The sequence below is a fragment of the Vollenhovia emeryi genome, unplaced genomic scaffold, assembly GCF_000949405.1.
Source record: "Vollenhovia emeryi isolate VEMERY1.0 unplaced genomic scaffold, V.emery_V1.0 DF939194.1, whole genome shotgun sequence".
Classification (NCBI taxonomy): Eukaryota; Metazoa; Arthropoda; class Insecta; order Hymenoptera; family Formicidae; genus Vollenhovia; species Vollenhovia emeryi.
This window is the reverse complement of record NW_011967172.1, coordinates 786,399-806,533: the sequence shown is the minus strand read 5'-3', so window position 1 is coordinate 806,533 and position 20,135 is coordinate 786,399. Positions and strand designations below refer to the sequence as shown.

Here is a 20,135-nt window from a genome sequence, read left to right as displayed (position 1 = left end):
AAGAGAGAAAAAGGAGAGAAAGGCGTTAAGATTCTTAAAAACCGCGAAGAGGGTGCTCGTCCTGGAGGCAGCTGCCACCCTTGTACTCCCCTTAAGCCGCGGCTCGTCGGGGGCGGTGAAGTACCGCCGACGGATAGCCGGAGCGGGGAAAGGGACGGTAGGAAGGTAGTTTTTCTGATTGCCTGAGAACAGACAGCTGTCCCAATCTTTCTCAACCCTGGGAGGATCCACCGCGCTTTCGGCGAATAATGCCGGGGAGTGTTGCTTACGAATAACTCGAGTATACCTGATCCGGGGGGTGAATCGAGCGCGGAAGGAGGGGGGGGGGCGACGGGGGAATGAAAGGAAGCGGCGAGGCTGGACCGCCTTTAGCCGTCAGCATCGACAATCGAGTTGTCTCGGTGGAGACGGATGACGGATCGTTTCCGATATCATGGTCGACCTATTGAAACTTTATCGTACGTCGGGACGCGAGTTTTATGCTGCGGGAATTGCTTCAAAATCGATTATGCTCTCCTATTGTCGCGCGACGCCGCGGGACTCTCCGTTCGACGGGCGTAATTAATAATTTTCACGCGGATGAAAAGTTGATTTTGACATCCAGAAATAATAAAGAGGCTGAGGAAAACGGTCGCGGCGCGTGTACCTCTGGGAGAAAGATTATTACGGCTCGTATCTGCGGAAGAGATAATTCAGAAGAAAGCCAATTAAAAAAAAACGTCGTCGCTCCGCAAATAGTAACGACGGCGAAAAGACCCGTGAAGCTTTAGCTGTTTCCCGACGAGGAGAGAGAGAGAGAGAGAGAAAGAGAAAGAGAGAGCCTTCGATCGAGAGCCGCGCAATCACGTCCTCCTTAGAGACAAGTGTAACGCGCTTAAAAATTGGCGAGAACTTTTATTTCGGTCTAATTTTCCCCTCGGGACCTGTCGGGAGGCGGCAGGGGGTGGACTGAAAGGGGAAAACGTAGCGGGGAATATAGACACGGGGGTAAGAACGAGAAAGAGAGAGAGACGCACGATGAGAGTTTGGAACGATTATCTGAGTTTTAAAACAAACTCTCGAGTGTCTGCGAAGTCCTTCGCGAATCAGCGGGGGAAGGAGGGCCGGAGGTGCCAGAAGAGGGTCGGGGCGGGAGGGGCCTGCGACGAGAGGGGAAGAGGGGGTTACCGGAGGTGAGATAATATGCTAATGCCAAGACGGAAGGTACATGGGAATTTAAGAGGATCAATGTGCGCAGTACGAGATTCGTACGGGGAATGAGGTATTACAATGTCCTCTATATTGCTTCCAGGCGATTAGATTCCGGAAAGTTCGTTGAACACAGGCGACTAATTTCGACGAGATGAAACTTTCGATTTAACGTCGCTTTTATTAGATCTGAGTGTTCAATATCCATTTGCCCGGGGGTGAAGTAAACAGACGTATCGGACTCGAAATGATAGACCGAAGACTTGCGCAGCTTAAGAAAATGTCCCGTTTTCCATTACGTTGATTATTTTTCGTAACGTTTGCACACGTGCGGGAGAATCGTATCGGATACAAATGTTAAACAATCGATGAAACGAACCTTTGGAACAAACGGGAACGAGACTACGAGAACGAGGATACACCGTTGCTGACGGATTTGTATAATTTTAACGTAGAAGAAGTGCGGGGATTTTTTGACAACTGTACAATTTCCATTATCGGCGCCGCGTTAATTATACGGAACCGATTTAAAATAGTTGCTCCGATGTGAATGAAACACTTAGTGATCGATATAACGTATGCATTAGAATACCCGAATAGAATGTGTCAGAATAGGATATGATACCATTAATAATAATTAATGTAGCGCACTGTTAATCCCTCGAAATGTAGCGTTTAGCGAAATGGACGCGCATCATCGTAATGCAGTACTATACAGAGCCACGAGCGTATTCCCACACTGAACAAAGCCATTAGTCCATCATTAATCCTTCATTGTAGATACTCTATTGTTGTTACATGCGAATACGATCTGTTTAGAATTACATCGAACGACGTCATAAAATTGCGCAAAATAAATATCAGCAGCGGATTTTAAAACGCATCGAGGAATCGACGAGTTTCAGCGCGAGGGGATTTATCGCGGTGATCTCGAAACGTCGCGAGTCAAGATGTTTTCCAGACGTAACGAGTTTCAGGGCGGCCTGGCCGATCGCCGATCGATTAGCCGATTAGATTGCCTCTTGGTCAACGTAGTGTAAGCTGTGTCGTGACACGAAGAGAGAGTGGGGGAGAGGGGGGGGCGTAAAGAGGGAGATAGACAGAGGCACGTACATACGAACCCTCGCACGCGCGTGTACACGTCGTTCTTGTTAACGAGCGCATTATTAGGTGCACCGTGCTTGGCTGAATTTCACGTAAAGCCTCCGCGCGGCGCCCGGCCCCTTACACAACGCCGCGCGCCGAGAAAGCTCGCATGGGAAAGCCCGGCTTGCAAGCTTATGCGAGATTATGAGTTTAGTTGGGAAACAACTCCGGGAGCTATATGTGCTACGTGGCCGAGCTTACTTTTATAACGATTATTACCGACGAGTGTGTGGACTTCCGTCGCGGGGGCTCGGCCACGCGGCTCGAAGTAACGAGATACGCAGTGAATTTTAATGGAATACTCGATATCGCAGACGCACTTGATAATAATACACGAGGAGACACGAAACAAGGTCCAGTCGAATGTTCCAATTGCGTGGGCGCCGTGACGATTGGGAGTCCGTGCGATCGGTACGCGGAGAGGCCGATATGGATTACCACACGTCTAATTAGGGTTGGTGCAACCCCAACGAATTGTAATATTTGGGACAGCTATATCTGTGATTGTCATACCCATAAGCAGTGGAGACAACCACACGCGCCTTGTGCAGCAAACTTAGTAAACGTTGCGACACAAAACAATGTAGATGCCCCACAGACTTCTATATATTATACCAGACCGCTATTAATATAAAAAAATAATTAAGTATCTAGTTTGTATAAATATTCAGTTTAGTTGGCGCCATGCGATGATATCATTACTTTTGTAAAGATACTTTGGAGGGGAAGATAAAAATGTTTTTTTCTAATAAGATATCCAAATAATTAAATAATTAAATTATATAATTCTTGATTGGATGACGCTTATACTTGGCGTCTTTTTTAATCTTTTTTTATTAAAAAATTAGCGGTCTAGTATAATATACAGAGGCCTGTGAGACGCCGCCACTATTTATACGGCAACATTTTAATTTTAGTTATTTTGCCTTAGCCGTGTCTTTTCGCGGACATGTGATTTTTCTCTCCGCGGTAGCCTTATATTAATTTTTTTACGAGGAAGAGAACGTCGATTGCTATCCTCGTGCAAGAATCAGGTGCGTGAACGGCGGTACTAACGATCCGCTGGTAAATTCCGCTCCAAACGATCCCGGGGCGATTAACGACGTCTTGCCTAATTCTCATCTCGTGCCGGAGGTCGGACCTACCTTCGGCACCACCGAGAGCGCGCTCGGTGGGTGGCGCGCTAATTTTTGCGCGCAAGAAAAGCCGCGCGGCGCCGCGCGGAGGCGCGGGAGGAAGCGCGCATCTGGCCGTTTTCCCATCCGCAGGAGATCAACGGACAAATGACACGCGATTCCCTACAAGCCCTCGCGATGGCGATGCTCCGCATTTACCGTCAGTTACAAACTACCCGGCCCCGCTTTACCACCCTCGCGCCAGGTCACGATTAATGTCTTATTCGCGCGTGCGAGGCCTCCTCAGGAGGAAGAGAGAGAGAGAGAGAGAGAGAGAGAGAGAGAGAGAGAGAGAGAGAGAGAGGAGGAGGAGGAGGAGGAGGAAGAAAAACCGGGAGATTAAAGCGGGAGATGAGAATAAACCTGAAAAAAGCTGCTCGACTAACTGGGGCATAATATTATGTCGCTAAAATTATCTTCCCGCGCGCCACGAAATTTCCGACGTTTCGACGAGAGACGTGTTTGACTTGGAAAAAGACCCACATAGAGCCCTATCTGCCTACATACACCGGATCCCCGCAAAGCGCGTGCCGTTTGATTGCGACGTCGGCAGTAAATCCACAGCGCGGTAATTCCTCCTCTGGCAATTGTAGATAAAACTTGAATAAGTCATAGACTTAATTTAACCCATAGCAGCATTCAACGGTGGTCTGGAGCCTTCCACGGAGATTTCTTAATTACGGGCGGGACCCTCCAAGACAAGAGGACCGAGGCTAGGGAGATAGGGAGAAAGCGAGAGAGAGAGAGAGAGAGAGGGGGGTGTACCGAGAGACGAAAGCGTAAGATGAGAGAGAAGACCGGAAGTGCTGCTGATGGCTACAGGGGAAAGGGTTCTCCACGGCGACGAGATTTAAGAATCCTTCCTTAAGGGAAAAAAATGGCCCCCGTCGCGGAGACAGATGATAAAGCATTTCTCTAGCGACGCTTTGTCATTTTTATCATAATTATTTACGAGTTAATTACTCCGCAGCCGCACCCTGCGCCCGGCTACAGTTTCCTGCGTTTTAAAACGAGAAAAATGCTTCATTAAGACACTTCGGAGATAACACCTTTCGCGGGGTCCCACGACAGATCCGCCCCCTTTCTTCCGTTACAGGCAGCAACGGAGACAAGAGCGATATACTTAAAAGAGGCGAGATCGCACGCAGGACTCTGCGTTGAGAAACAGGCAAACGAGATTTACCGTTAATAATCCCGTTACGATCTGCATTTGCATTCTGGGAATCTCTGAAATAAAATATCGCAATGAAGATCGACGACGCTTCGTCGCGTTGCAACGAGACATTCCGCGGCGCGGGATAATTGCCGAAAATGGAGGCTTAATTCGGCGCCGTGCGAAAGTTAGTATGATCAACTTACGGGCCGAAATCGTAGCAGGGGAGGGAGGATTCCGTCACGAGGGGCTGAGCCGCACGGTCTGCCGAATTTTAAGCCTGTATAATTTAACACCTTTACTGCAGAAACTAAGAGAAACTGAAGGGAAAGACGGAGAGAGGAAAGAGAGAGGAAAGAGCCTGGGGGGGGAGGAGGGGCACGCGTGTTCACGAGGAGCGACGAGACGAACAACGAAGATCGAAGAACGAAGAGGAAGCAGGATCGACGGGATAAGATAAAGGAGGGACGACGCGACGCGAGGGGGAATGCAAAGTTCCAAGTTTTCAACGGCACTTACCTAGCCTAGTAACACTCCCCGCCTCTCCCACGGGTGCTCTGCACCAAGTGTAGCCACCGGATAGAGACGGAGATGGATAAAGAATCGGTCGCGAGGAGAGAAGGAACGGGGGAGCCGCCCAAGTAGAGTCGTGCCGCCCCTCCTTTTTGCCCGGGCACCGAGATACAAATTCATTCCTCCGGTCTTTTGTTTTCAAAGTGGAGACTTAGACGTTACAGGCGCGAGGGGCACGACGGTGGGGGGGGGGGGAGGGGAGAGAGAGAAACGCGAATTCGTTAGCGTTGTCAACCCCTTGAGGGCGGGAACCCGCGCGGCGGATTTTACGTGCCGTGCCGTGAATAATTGCTAAAATCGAATAACGAGGCTGTGCCGGGGCCGATTGATCGACCGAATTTATTCTCGGATTTCGTAAGTTGCCCCCTAATCGGATTAAATTCTTCAGAATTACAAATTCGCCCTATAATGCATTCTGATATGCATTTAAGAGCTTGATAAGCGAGAACAAATTAGATTCAATTCCGAATCGCAATGTGCTTCTTGCTCGGTTAACTGTAACTCGGAGAGAAATTGCTGGAATTCATAAAGTTTATCGAATTTGGATTAAACGTGTGTGTTGCGCGATCGTTACGTGCAAAATATTCCCGTCGATTTCAGTAAACGATACATGTTTTATTTATAATCACGCGTCAGGATCAGCGACGTGATTAAATTAACGAGCTATATTCCTAATAATTAACATTTCCTAATAATTAATCCCGAAAAGAGTGAATATATAAAACTTATTACATGCCAGTATTAATTTTTGTTTAATCTTTCATTTTACGCGACGCCCCAAATAAGCCAAAAACATTGTTCAAACAATAAAGAGACCTTAGTCCTTCTGTATATTTTAAATATTCGTAAAGAACTATTTTACGCCAGTACATAACTAACCAGTGTAAAAAAAATTGTTAAACGACGCTAACTGGCAAATTCTAATTAAAGGAATTTATTGCGAAAAATATCTTCTTAACCAGGATTTGAACCTGGACTTCCCTACACACATATGACCACATGCCTCAGTGGTCGAATTGGTGAGGCGCCCGCCTAGAGTGTAGGGAAGTCCAGGTTCAAACCCTGGCTAAGGTAATATCTTTCGCAATAAATTTCTTTAATTAAAATTTGCCAGTTAGCGACGTTTAACAATTCCTCTACATTTTAAATATTGTAATCACATTGTCTCTCGCTCGACGACGATCGCCCGTCGCGTTAAGTTTCAAGGGAGGGTTGCCTTTTTTCAGATAGTCGCGACAATTTGCAGCACTGCTCAGTGATAACCATGGTTAATTAAATCTACTTTCTCAATCTATGTTACAGCTAGAGTTATAGTCTAGACAAGGCCACGAGTCTTACTAACCAGAATTTGTTAACTAAGGCGGTCAGTGCCAAGATTGGTACAATTCCACATTTTTTTGATAAAGTCCATGCCAGTGGTAAAAACCGGCAAAAACTAATCTTCTCTATTAAAAACGATAAAATAAATGGAAAACTTTTAGAAAGCACTGTAAAAAAGTATTGTTTCCCGCATAAACTAAAAATTAATATAAAATTTAGTATCTCCGAAGTTTTCGTTTTAAAAATATGCATTAATTTCAGTAAAGCAATTTTTTTAAACTTATTATATTGGTTTCTTTTTAAAATAGTGATTAACGAGGGGAAAACCACTGAGGGCATTGTGGTGTACAGATTTGCGGCATTACTGGGCATTACTAGGCATTTTTTGGCATTAGTGTGGGCATTGGGCCTTGCTGGGACATTAAAAAGATAAAATAAGATAAAATAAGATAATAAGATAAAGTAATGCCCACTGGGCATTAGTGGGCATTGATGTACAAGATTTTGTTCAGCGGTTTCCCCCTCGGTGATTAATATCTACAATTTAGTATTTAAGATAAACATCTTTTCTCATAAAGACCATAAAAATGACTAATATTTATACAAATATATTTTAATTAAGTATTAGTTATTTTTATATCTTTTGCCAATTTATTCCATGGAATAAAGTCCGGGACGGTAAAAAATTGGAATTTCCCATAGTTTTTTCACCCCCTGGATTTTTTCCAGCCAACCCTGGTCAGTGCACCTTCACCTTCAGTGATACAGTTGGAAAATTTGTATTTTCTTGTAAAAAAACATGCCGGTTAAAATTTTTGTGTTAAATGTTTGACACATTCATGTGTTAATTTAACATATTGCTTTTGTGTTAATTGACCTCAAATGTAAAATTATTAAAATAACTGAAAGGAAATGTTAAAACAACACAATGTATACTTATTTTTTAATCTTACACAATACATACGTTCTACGAGTTCTACTCGTATATTATTGGTAACAAAATTTATCTGTTAAAATTTACAGAATAAAATGTTGATTTTATGCTATACAGAGTATACTAAAACCATCGGATGTCCTTTTAATCGCAGATTCTTTAGAAAATTTCAAGACAAAAATAAAAAGTTATTTATTTTGTCATTAAAAATATGTTAATTTTGACAGAAAATTTATTTTAAATTATTTTAAGATTTGCATTTATTTTGTGTCAAAATATTAACAGAGTATTAGTGTAATCATTTCACATATCCATATTAAATTAAATTAACACAAAAAACTTGTGTGGACCGTTTGTGACATCGGTTAAATTTAACGTAAATTTTTCAACTGCGTACGGTACATCACTAGCATTGATATAAATCACACACTAGATTACTAGTTGCCGAGAAGGCTTTAGCGAAAGAAAGCATATCGTACAGGCATCCCTGCCTGTCCGTTTACGGAATACGTTTCGTACGCATAGATCGATAGAGAAATGACACGAGTACGCTTCGACCTCTCGCTGCTCGCGGCGGCGTCGGGCGCTCTTTATGAAGGACGTGCGCCTCCGATCGCATAAATTTCCCGCGCTAAGTCGAGATCGTCGATCGAGCCAAAATTGAAAGAGAACAGCGGAGCGCACCGAACACCGTGGCAAGCGTACGGCCCGTAATCCTCACGCGTCTTCTTTTATCTTGCAGAACGCGGCGGGCGGGCCTCAGCGGCAGGCGAACGGGGAAGCGGCGGCCCACAACCACAACGGATATCCAGCGCCAGCCAGCTCGAGCGCCCATAACGTCCTGAACCCCATGAATAATTTAAACGGTATCAATGCGCAAGCATCGTACGATGCCAAATGACAAACGAAGTAAGCGCCGATATATCGATTGAGTCTCGCACGAGGGCGGGTCGCCTCGTGCGTGGCCGTTCTCATTGTCTTCGTGGTTTGCCGCGCCCGCTGATCGTCCGAACTGTCGTCCTAACTTTAGCACGCGACCCACAGCGAATTGCGCACAATCGGATGTGTCCCTTGACTATCGGGAGAGAAAGGAAGGTATCGCCGGGTTGTCGCGAGCAGGAGAAGGTGTTACCGCGTATAGATATCTATTACATGTATAATCGCATTAAACGGCCCGCTCCGCGTCGCGACAGGGCGGAGGACTTGAAATATGTAAATAGAGGGCAACCGTGAAAAGTACGATAGTGTTGCGGACAACGCGAGTAAGTGGCATAGGAGAATTATAACGCATCGTCTGACGAAATGTAGGGAAGGATTAATTTAAAAAAAGTATGTATATCGTGTTCTTCGGAAGTGACGCTTTCCGATAAATGATAAGATTGCCAATGCCGCTATCTCTCCTACGCTATTTTAGGCGTCGTTTGCCGAGCGCGTATCTCCCGGGCGAATTATTATTCCGGTCTTCACGAATAGAATCTCTCCGATATAAGATAGGACGTGAGGGAAGAATATATAAATCCAAAATGCGCTCTTGCATCTAATTAGATTCATGTATCCGAACGAATTCGTCTTCCCCACGCTCGACTGGTTAGACGATAAACAAGTAGATAGATAGCTAAATAGATAAGTAGGTAGGTAGCTAACGGAACGTATATTGGCCAGCTTATGGCGAACTATTGGTGCTCTTTAGATTATAACTGATCGAGTTTGCATGATTCAGAAACCGCTAAAGCGTAATGCTAACGAAAAAAAAGGTACTGTAAGATCGAGGGAAAAAAAACAAGTTAAGAAATTCACGGGCTAGAGAAGAATCTCCCGGTCGCGACTCCTCCCGGATTTATCCGCTTTCGTGAAGCCCTACGGTAAAGGTATCTATCTGCTTCCGGTCGGTGCGAGGTATCCTCAACAGCCGGCGGTGCCACGAGCCGAAACCCCGAAACTTCGGGGCGGTAAATAAAGTTTGGCGCCGCGCATTTAACGTTCGCCTCGCCGAGGCGGTGAGAAGATGGACAAGATGACCCTCGGAGGGCACCGACTCCTTGCCGGACGGGCATCGAGACCGAGATCGAATCGATGGGCTTCGAGAGAAGGCGACTGCAGCAGCAACAGCGGCAGCAGCAGCAGCCGCTCGCCAGCTCGCCACCCCATGGGGCTCATACGTTAGGGGTGACTTAAGCATTGTTTCAACTTCGAATCTCCCGGCAGAGGCCCAGATTGATGTCGCGAACTTTTCCGCTGCCTTATTTGCGAGTCAGATAACGAGGCTGAGTTATGCCCAAAGTTCTCTCTTGATCTCCAACCCCCTTCTCCGGCCCGGCCCGTGCTGATCGTATCGGATCACGAGGAATACCCGCAGTCGAAAAGGATGTTTTATTTCCTCCCTCTTCGGGGATTCGTCGTCGATGCCAAGAGTACCTACGGCGAACGGTAATAGGCTGGCAGCTGCGCCGAGGAGATACTTAAGAAGCGCGATTCTCGCGGTTTCCGCGCCGGCCGCGAATTAGATCTTTGCAATAATTACTGTTTATTACAAGGGGCTAACCACTAGCCAAAATGTTGTCCCACCGATTACACGATTTCATTTCATTTCATCCGATAAATAATCTCATCTGATTGCAAATAATTTTCTCTTATATGCACGTTTAAAAATATGCGACGTTGTTAAACGTCAAAATATATTTTTCTTATTTTACTAAGAAGCATTTGCTTGTAGAAGAAAGTTCAGTTAAGATTGTAGTATTCGGTTAGGTAGTGTTTCCTTACTTTCCCACTTTTCCCACTAGCCTAATCGTGGCCTTAATATATCACTAATATTAACGTAATGTTGCAATGTATTATTATATATATAAATGTATTATGTCAGTAATATTACTATAATATTACTATTGCAATATTATAATATTATTGATATATTACGTAATATTATGTGCTATGTGGGAAAACAATGTAAATTCCCCGACTATTTATACGGCAACACTTTAATTTTAGTTATTTTTACCTTAGCCGGTTTTTCCGCGTAGGCGTCAACTATGATTATATATTTGGATATTCACTGAAAGAAGTAAATTTTTTGTGGAAAACAAAAACAAGCTCAGAAAATGTTCAAGTTTAATGTTTATTGCCTGTCGAGTGAAGAAGCCTGAAAATGAAGATAAAACGATAACACGGGAATTTCGTAAGGACTTCATAATGATTTCGGTGACCTGTCTCACGACTACATCGAGTGGTTACCCCCTTGGTTTATCATCGGCGGCGAGAGGAATTAAGAAATAAATATCGCGACTCCGCGAAACTAATTTGGAGCCGACTATGAGTTCGTCGTTAATGAATTGCGTTAACAAATATTTTTCTGCGTTGCGTTACTTTTAATGCACTTTCATGCGAATGTAAGCACAAAATGTATAAATAGCTTGGTTTCTCGATTCCACCTACATGTAATCCCCCTCCCCCCGCGCATAGTTTTGTAATTTCCTTTCGAAATATGTTAAGAGAAATGTGTGTATGTATATAAATATTAAATGGCCGCATCTTTGAATTACTCTAAATAATATGACATGTATCATAATTGATAACGAGTGCCAATTTGTCGGCGCACTTTCCTTCGCAAAAATAAAAGCATCATACAAGTACGCATTTATTTCAATCCGCCGAAATTGATAATCCGGTAATCGGTCTCGAATTGTCAGGACGACAAGGGAGGACTATTGCCGACCTGCACTTAATAATTTTGATACCGCAACACGAGAGTACGCGAGGCTCGCGTTCACCAGACGCGTTAAAGTCGCCCGAACCGAACTAGATTCCTTGCGACGTTCAAACGCGCCTCGGCGATTGTAACCGATAATTCTCCCGCAAGGTGTACACGGCGGTTGCAGAATAAAACCAGCATACTTAAATAAATTAGGACTCTCGAGGTATAAAAGTCAAAAATACCAGGTGCGAGTATAAAAGTCAAAAATGAGGCGTGCGAGAGTCAAACGCTGTGTTTCCAGCGAATTTCACGAGGTCGTGAGAATAAAAATACAAATAATATTATTAACCATCGCGACATTATAATTGCATTCTTATTCCCGACTTTTTCGCTAAAAATACAGCGTCTGATGCTCTCGCACGCCTCTCTTCCACTTTTTAAAGCCAGCATAGTTCCTAAAACGCGAAGGGTCTTCGACGCAGCGATCGCTAAGGACACATTTGTACCGCACCACGCGACTACCGAACGAACGTTCGACAAAGCACAGCCAGTGCGAGCATCGGAGCCCTTTTGTACATTATATCCCACGGTATCGCTTTCCGCGCACTCTCCACGGACCATGGGCCAGCGGCGCGTCCAGCACCGATCGCGCTTGGATCGCGAAAGAACCGAGGTCAATAAACTAAGGAAAAGTGTGTACGTTCGCTAGTATGTAGACACGTTTTGTATTCATAGTTCTATCATAGACGTATCAATAAATTTGTTTCGATGTTATGCAAAATGCACAGTTCTTGTGGCTTTAAATCGCGGCGCGAGGGACGCGAGACCGAGGCCGGCGCTCACCCCGTTCCCGCGTTTCTTCCGGTTCTTCTAAAGATTTTGTACTCTGGGAAAAAAGACAGCTAGCAACCCCATTTTGGGCCCACAATTAGTAATCGCATTATTTGGATTGTTCGTGACTCTACTCTGGGAAAAATGTTGACCGTTTTTCTTTTGTAGTTAAGCGACTTAATATTTCGGTTAGCGCCTCTTAAGTGAAACTTATCTTTACGTTGCTGAATATCGACAGAACTAATTGAGAGAATTGATTAGTATCACTTGAAAATCTTGGATATAGATAGAATAGCTAATTGCAATTTTTAGTTACGCGGGGTAAAATTCGTAAAAGATTAGAGTTTGGAAAAATCCAGATAATTCGCTTACTAATTGTGGGCCTCAAAATGGGTCGCTGTCTTTTTTTTCCCAGAGTACTCATAGTCCTATCATAAAGGTATCGATAAATTTGTTTCGATGTTATGCAAAATGCACACAGTTCTTGTGGCTTCGAATCGCGAGGGACGCGAGACCGAGGCCGGCGCTCACCCCGCGTTCCCGCGTTTCTTCCGGCCCTCCTAAAGGTTTTACGCCGCCGGCTTCCGGCGCGAACGCGCGATATTGATTCGCGACGTCGCGACGTCGCGGGAATCAGCGCGCGGAATGACTTTCGCCACCTCGACTCGGCCGCCCCCTACGCTACCCTCCCCCCCCCCCGCACATCCGCCGTGCGTATCTCCCTTGAATTATTTAAGGGCGCTACGTGATTGGCCGACAAAATCCGGTCGGCCTCAATAATTTACCAATCATACGCGGTCCTTTGTGTTTTATACGCCGCGTTTCGAATAAATCGCATTGTGTATTCAGGAGAGCGGCGTCCAACTCTATTCGGGCGCGAACGCGAACCCTCTCCGCGCATCCGGGCGCGGCGAGAAAAAGGCGAGGCGAAGAAACGGAAGAGGAAGCGACCGGGGAGATCGCGAGGGGGAGGGCGCGATCGCGCGCGCACGAATTGACTCGAAATTCGGCTGAACATCGCGAATTTATGACGAGAGGCCGCGAGAGGAGAACGCAATATCTCCCCCCCGTCCCCCATAACGCTCGGCTTCACAAGTATCGCTAACGCCAAGTTAAGTTTAATACTTGATGCGGCGAGACCTACAACGGTACACGCTGAATATTTCGCGAGAGCACGCGGGCTCGAAAATTGGAAGGAAGAAAGCCGTCCTAATACCCGTATGAATTAATACGTGCTTTTTCTACCAATACGCGTCTCCCGGATGGATTCCGCTCGAATGAATGCGTGATGGAGGATGATCGAGATCCAGCCGGCGGCGAACAACTCGCGGCTCCTCCACGGGAATCCATAAAGTACACGCCGCCCACCGAGGCAATTTGTTTCCCCGAGAATTAATGCGCCCGCGATGCTTTTTAATATCGACGTATCTCGACGGGGAGAGGTGGAGAATTCGGCGGGGGCGACCGCGCGTTGCCCGGATAACAAGGTGATTTAACGTCACGGGGCGAAACTGCTTATCTACGATCCGACGGAGCGGACGGGCGAGCGACGGTAAGTAAACGAAGCGGGGGAACGAGAGAGACGGCCGCGAGCATTCGATGCAAATTGGCAATTTTTCCTCGCACGGCTCGCGGTAATCATTGGCAATTAGAGCACGGGGCATTCTCTCGGCTTCCCCCCCCCCTCCTCCCCCTCTCGATAAATGTTATTTATGACTACGATTATCCGGGGCGCGCCTAGCCGTCCGAAGGTACGCCTAACTACAATCTCCCGACCGTCTAATTGGCTGTCGATTACGCCTGTTTGTACAAAACGCGGCACTTCGTTGCGAGCGTGAATGAGGAAGCCTCTCCCTCCCTCCTCCGCCCCGCCGCGCCGGGTCATTTCGTTCCTTTAATCGCCACAGTCGTCACGCGGACGCATATTTGCACGGCGAGAGAATTATTACTGCGGGAGAGTAATTGAGCTCGGACGATGCGCGATCCTCGCGCGAATCTTGGGAGGAGATGTAAAATGTTTGCAGCGAGGGGGTAAACCGCCGAGGGCATTGCGGTGTACAGATTTTCCTTTAAAATTTATCCCGAAAATTGTATAGGCGCGGGACAACGCGGCGTTTCAAAGAATTTTATGGGTTTCTTGAAATTTTATCATACATTTTCCATTTACCAGTAAAATGTATGGTAAAATTTCAAGAAACTCCCGTAAACTTCCTCAAAATGCCATGTTGTCCCACGATCACACGATTTTCGGGACAAATTTGAAGAAAAAGTTCTCTCCGTGTAGAAAGTTTAATAAATATAATTCGACAGATTATAAATCTTTGGAGATTTTCTTATCCCACCCATGCTATTTATTTTTGCAAGCGTATTCGCATCCGGAACGAGCGTCGCCGCGACGTTTAAACGCCGTTTTACAAATTTACAATATTATAGATATTGTAAATCTCGCGCAGACACCGCGCGAGAACGCCCGTCTGTTTACCCGTCGCGGAAGTGCGCATCGACTCGCCTTCTCTCCTCTCGTTACGCGGAATCGTTATTTCCGTTCGGACTCTACCCTCTTGTTTAATCGCGAGCAAATTACCCCGTGGAATCGCAAAACTCCCCCGCAGCCACGAGCAACTTGCGAGAAACGCGAGAGCGTCATTATCTGCTCGCTAACAATTTTTCCAGGCGCCCTTTCGTCGTCGTGGAAAAAAAAGGGGGGGGGGGAAGGGACGTCGCGGCTGCGTGGTTCCGCGTAAATCACGCAAATCACGTATCGCGCGGGGAATCCGGCGCGGAAAAGGGGGAGTCGCGCGGCACTTTTCCGCGAGCGCGGTCTCTGAAACAATATTATTACTAAAAGCCGCCCCCACCCCCACCCCCCCCCTTCCCCTCCGACTGCTTCTCGCGAGAGATCCGCGCGCGAAGAGAAATGGCGGAGCGCCGCGGACCGTACGGCGACGGAGGAGCGATTAATTAAAAGAGCAAAAACTGTTTTCATAAAATTCATTTGCGGAAATATGCGCCGACTGAAATAATATCCGGCCGCCGATGGGAGAGAGCGGCGTGTCCCGTTCTGGCATACAGAGCCGGTCCCGGTGGTCCGCGCGCGCTGCCGAGTGTAAAAAAGAGCGAGGCGAATAAAAATGAAGGCCGTATATGCAAAAGTTTTCGCATTTTTTTGCACCGCAGCACCGGAGAACGGTGGCATGCCGTGCGCGTAAATAGGGGCCCTCTCGCTATTGGCTTTAAGCTCCAAGTCGGCCGCGCCGATATCGAGGCTCGCCCCCGAGATCGATCGCGCGCGATGAGGAGAAACGGCATCGGCGATCCCGTCGGTTTTTCGGGGCAATTATATTTTTCGACGGTTAAAAGACACGTCGGAATATAGAAGCGTCGTCTAGTGAACTGGTATCGAACTGAGATATAAGAAATTTTCACGCGAAGCGAACATTATTAATAGATAACGTGAGAGATGGGATAGACGGGCTGTGAAAAATTACGATAAAACTGACGTGTCATAAAAATAAGTACAATTATTGTTAGCGCTTTTTTAGCGCAATTGAATTAATTGCAAAGACTAAGATAGTTCTTACTTTATTTTTATGCTTGTGCCACGTGCATGTCGAGAGAATCTCTAAATTGTTTTCAGAACTTGTACAATATTTAGTTCCGATATTTTGGGAAAAGAGACAGAAGAAAGGCTAAAGTAACATCTACACTTATTGTCAATTATGAACAATTTTTTCCCTATTATTCTCGAGACTTCAATTCTTGTTCATCAGATTGCATAAATAAAGTAAACGTCTTCTTCCGATTTTATCGTTCATTTCTATTAATTTATATATTAATAGAGCATTGAAAAATGCTACGATATCATTTTACTTCTCTTATTCTTATTGTCAAATTTAAGTTTAAATTCATGAACGTACTTCGAATTAAACATGTAATAAATAATATTATTAATACACGTATTTTTTTCAGTGTACTCAGTCGCATTTCCTGAAACCTTATCTCTTTTCAAAGCACTCGTGGCAAAAATTATAACAGATGATAAAATATTCACCACATAACGAAATCCTGTATTTAAAGCCATTTTTTAATATTATTCTCTCATTTGTTATCACTTTTCACCATTTCCGTTTGCAAAATATGTTCACCGTTTAACTCATTTATCGCAAGATACATTTCAAGCGACTATTTCGCGATTAGAATTCCGTCGCACGGTAATACATCAAAATATGCCAATAATCGATAGGTCGATAACGAATCCTTTTATCAGTTCTGTGTGTGTATACGAACGCGTCTTCGTATGCGTTACAAATTGACCAAATATGATTGACTATACTTCAGAATTAAATATAGACCCTCATTTGTTTTCTAGCCCATTTACAATGGATCTGTGGGACGTCACATTTATCCATAATTGTAAACTTGATATACACATATTATCACGTCTGTCTGTCTACAATTTTTATAGATCCATTGTCTCAGTTTAAAATAAAAGATAGTTCAAGACTCACCGATTAGACGCGCAGCAGCGAAGTTGTAGACTGCGTTGTGACCACGTCAAACCTGTAAAATATAATTACATAATTGTCTTTTACAGTTAATAATAATAATAAATATGTCGTGTGTAAATTATAGCAGCACTCAAGCGATTACTATTTTTAAAAAAACTTATTGTGTATAAAATAACGTTTCTAAAGTTAAATTAAAAATTTTTATTAAATGTAAATTTCTCTAAAATTTCTTAAGCAAGGTGGCAGCCGCTAAGGACATTGTGGTGTACAGATTTGCGGCATTACTGGGCATTACTAGGCATTACTAGGCAGTTTTGGGGCATTATAAAGGTAAAATAAGATAAAATAAGATAATAAGATAAAGTAATGCCCCACTGGGCATTAGTGGGCATTGGTGTACAAGATTTTGGTCAGCGGTTTCCCCCTCGAGTTTCTGCACGTATAATCGAAATAAAAGTTAGCCAAACTATTCACTTCACGGTTGCTTCGCCGTCGCCCGATACCTCCCAGGCCTCCTCCTCTGTGGTTCTATTTCTTGCAGACACTTAGGGCAGAATGGCTATCTTGTACACATAAGACAACGTTTTGTGTTTTATATCTTTGTCTTAAAGTAACCCAATAACTGCCCTGTGACTTAAGAATACAAGACAGCCATTCTGCTCAGGCCCTGCACACGCACAACACTCACTTGCAAAATGCGCGTTTTAAAACGTAACCGTGCGCCGCAATAAACGCGATTGTCAAATATACTCCGGGCTAATTACTGTCGGTTAATTTATCGGTCAAACAGATCACGCGGTCGTTCCGTTTCGATCCGTTGACGTCCCGTTGACGCGGAATTTGAGAATAGCACCGGCAACTTTAATCCCGGGTAGACGCGATCAATAAAATCGAGTTAGCGGATAATTAAAACGCGATGAGCTACCCGGAAGCGCGCAATCAAGATTCAGTATTGCAGTCACAATGAGTGCGGCAAGTCTTGCAAAATATATACGCGTCCTATTAATAAGCGCCCGATATATCACAGCTTCCTGTGTCACGCGAATTCGCTCGATCATTACGCGCTCTTGCTTCGAGTCTGGTGGGGCAAATCGACGGGAAAAATCTAAGGCGCGACACATCCGAGACCACGCACGAAACAATTATCTCTGTCGCGAATAAGAATTATCTATCGAATCGTCTCTTCCCCCTAAAACCACCGCAAGGAAATACATCGCTGTCGCGCCTCGACGCACTAATCAGGGGGGCTCGATTCTTAAATTCATTCGCATGATAAACGTACGCGCAAATTCTCTTCTCACGGGAAAGTTACATGTCGACCGGCTAAGAGCCACGCGAACAGGCAATCGATTCGCAAGTTTCCGGTAAGAGCAGAATATTCGGTCTCTCTTTCGAGTGAATATGCACATACCTGGCAAGTCGCCTCGATATCAATCAAGAAGATTATCGCTCGACCAGGGTGTCAATTCTGCATCTCACTTCAATGATGAATAGCTTTGTCTCTTTCTAACCGTCCCCTCAGAAAGAGACAAAGCCGCTCCACTTTTAGCACTTTCACTATATTGTAAGATACAGAATTCACACCCGTAAGATCACCGTAAAACGTTCGCAACTCCTAAGTACGTCCCGCCTCGATCGCGTCTGGAGAGACAATGAATGCTAGACCGCGCGCAAACAACAAAAAAAGCCTCGTACGTTTCAACCGCCGTAGTAACTGAAAAACAACGGCTCCGGAATGTTTGTTGACGCAAGGTCACAGCGCCGCGATTCAGGCACGAGCCGCGCGACCCGACGCATTGCTCTTCGAGCCACGGCCCGCGGCAGTTCCGCGCGCGACTATCTCCCGTGAATATTCGGCGATCGCCGAGCGACGATCTGCTCCTCGCGATCCGACACCTCGCACGCGTGTCTCGACGACGGCTGCTACGCCGCTGCCTATTTCCACCGGTGCAGAGTAAGGGCCAAACGTTGCTGAACTTTAATCTTGGTTTCATTCGTGTTTGTCCCTTTCTAAAGCAACAGTTGGGAAAAAGCGAAGAACGAATTAAACTAAGCTTGAAGTTAAGCGACGTTGGTGAAACCAGGCCTTAGAGTCTCTGCCCCTCGTATCTCGGTTTGCAAGGCAGTTCGCGATTCCGTCGGAATGGAAGTCCGCGATGGAACGACGCATTAACGCCGCGCAATGTGTATTTTATGGAGTTATAAGTGTACCGTAATACGTGAATCTCGATTTCCGGACGGATCGTCGAGTTTTAATTAATTCACCCTCGAACCCGATTTCTTTTTCGTGCCCGAAAAGATAGCGTAACGCGAAGCTAGCAAATGTTAACCTTCGGATAAACTAACTATTAATTCACAATTTTTAAATACAGGAAACGATTTGCAACTCGGAATAAAAACGCTGCGCCAAGTTGTCGCGAGAACATGAGATGAGATTGAAAAATACAGTTATACGAGTGACTTGAAAGCTACGTGACGGGTGTAAAAGGGTTAGCTCGAGTTTACTCATCGCGCCGAGGTGTCGGACTGGCCGTCTCAAATCTTTCGATCGTTAACGCAGTGTCGGGGATCGGCTGCGAGCCGAATGGCGTCGCGAAACGTTTAATTAGTTTACACGGTAATTAGCCCGGCATATATTTTAATGACAATCGCGTAGACTCGCCGTTCGTACGTCGAATAATTTTGTGAATACGTGCACGCGAGTGTTGTGTGTGTGTGTGCCAAAAAGGCGCAGCGACGGAGGGTCCGGAGAGGAGGAGGTGGCCTGGGAGGCGTCATGCGTCGGCGGAGCAACCTAGGGGTGAGTAATTTAACATTTACATGTATTATTTGTCGTTTGCGGGATAAATTGAGCGAGTTTTATCGAATAATTTGTATAAAAGCGCGGAAAGAAGCTTTCGTTTGTGAAATTTCGTACGTGTTTGCTTCACTGTGAGAAAGAGAGCGGTATGGTTTTTCTCGGGAATCGTGTAATTATTTTATTTTCAAATATTTACTTCGCGCGCGAATAAAAATATCTATTTTGGAAGTATCAATCATCGGCGTCAATTATAATTTGGACTTTACGCTTGTATTTTATAGATCGACGTAGCTGGAGACTCCGCTGCTGCGCATCGTCCGGTGAGTCGCAAAATAGCCTTTTGTTTTAAACTGAGGGAATGAATCTATGAATATTACGAATGGGTGTGGCATATCACAGATCCATTGCCTTGAAATGGATGAGCTAAAATAAATTGGAAAAAAATATTTAATCCTGGAGCGTATATACAATGCGTGTATTTTAGTGTACGTATCGCATCAAGCGCTTTACAAATGAATAAGTTTGCCAGAAAACAAAATTAAAACACCATGAAGGTACGATGCGTCAATTTTTATACCAAACACGTCGTAAACGATGAAATTATCGAGTTCATTATTTTGAAAGAAGTGCGCATAAAAGCGAAGAAATAAGATTGCAACAAGTAAAGTCCTTGCCTCTTTGGAATATAAAGCCTTTTCAATACAGCTTTCGCTTAATTTTTATTCCATTTTATTTCCTTCATGGTGTTTTCAACTCTCATCGTGAAGAAATCCCAGCAAGATGTTCCTTCAAATATAAAAAATACGTATATGATAA

At 45.0% G+C, this 20,135-nt stretch overlaps 1 protein-coding gene across 4 annotated transcripts in view; it reads left to right on the top strand.

Moving 5' to 3' along the window:
* Positions 1-10,106, top strand: part of LOC105562148 (LIM domain only protein 3-like) — a 94,805-nt gene extending 84,699 nt beyond the window's left edge. For all 4 annotated transcript variants that reach the window (XM_012012719.1, XM_012012721.1, XM_012012722.1 and 1 more), the window contains one exon: positions 8,232-10,106. In XM_012012719.1, coding sequence (XP_011868109.1) covers positions 8,232-8,390 — 159 coding nt within the window. In that variant the 3' untranslated portion in view covers positions 8,391-10,106. The remainder of the gene's footprint in view (positions 1-8,231) is intronic.
* The last annotated feature ends 10,029 nt before the right edge of the window (positions 10,107-20,135 follow it).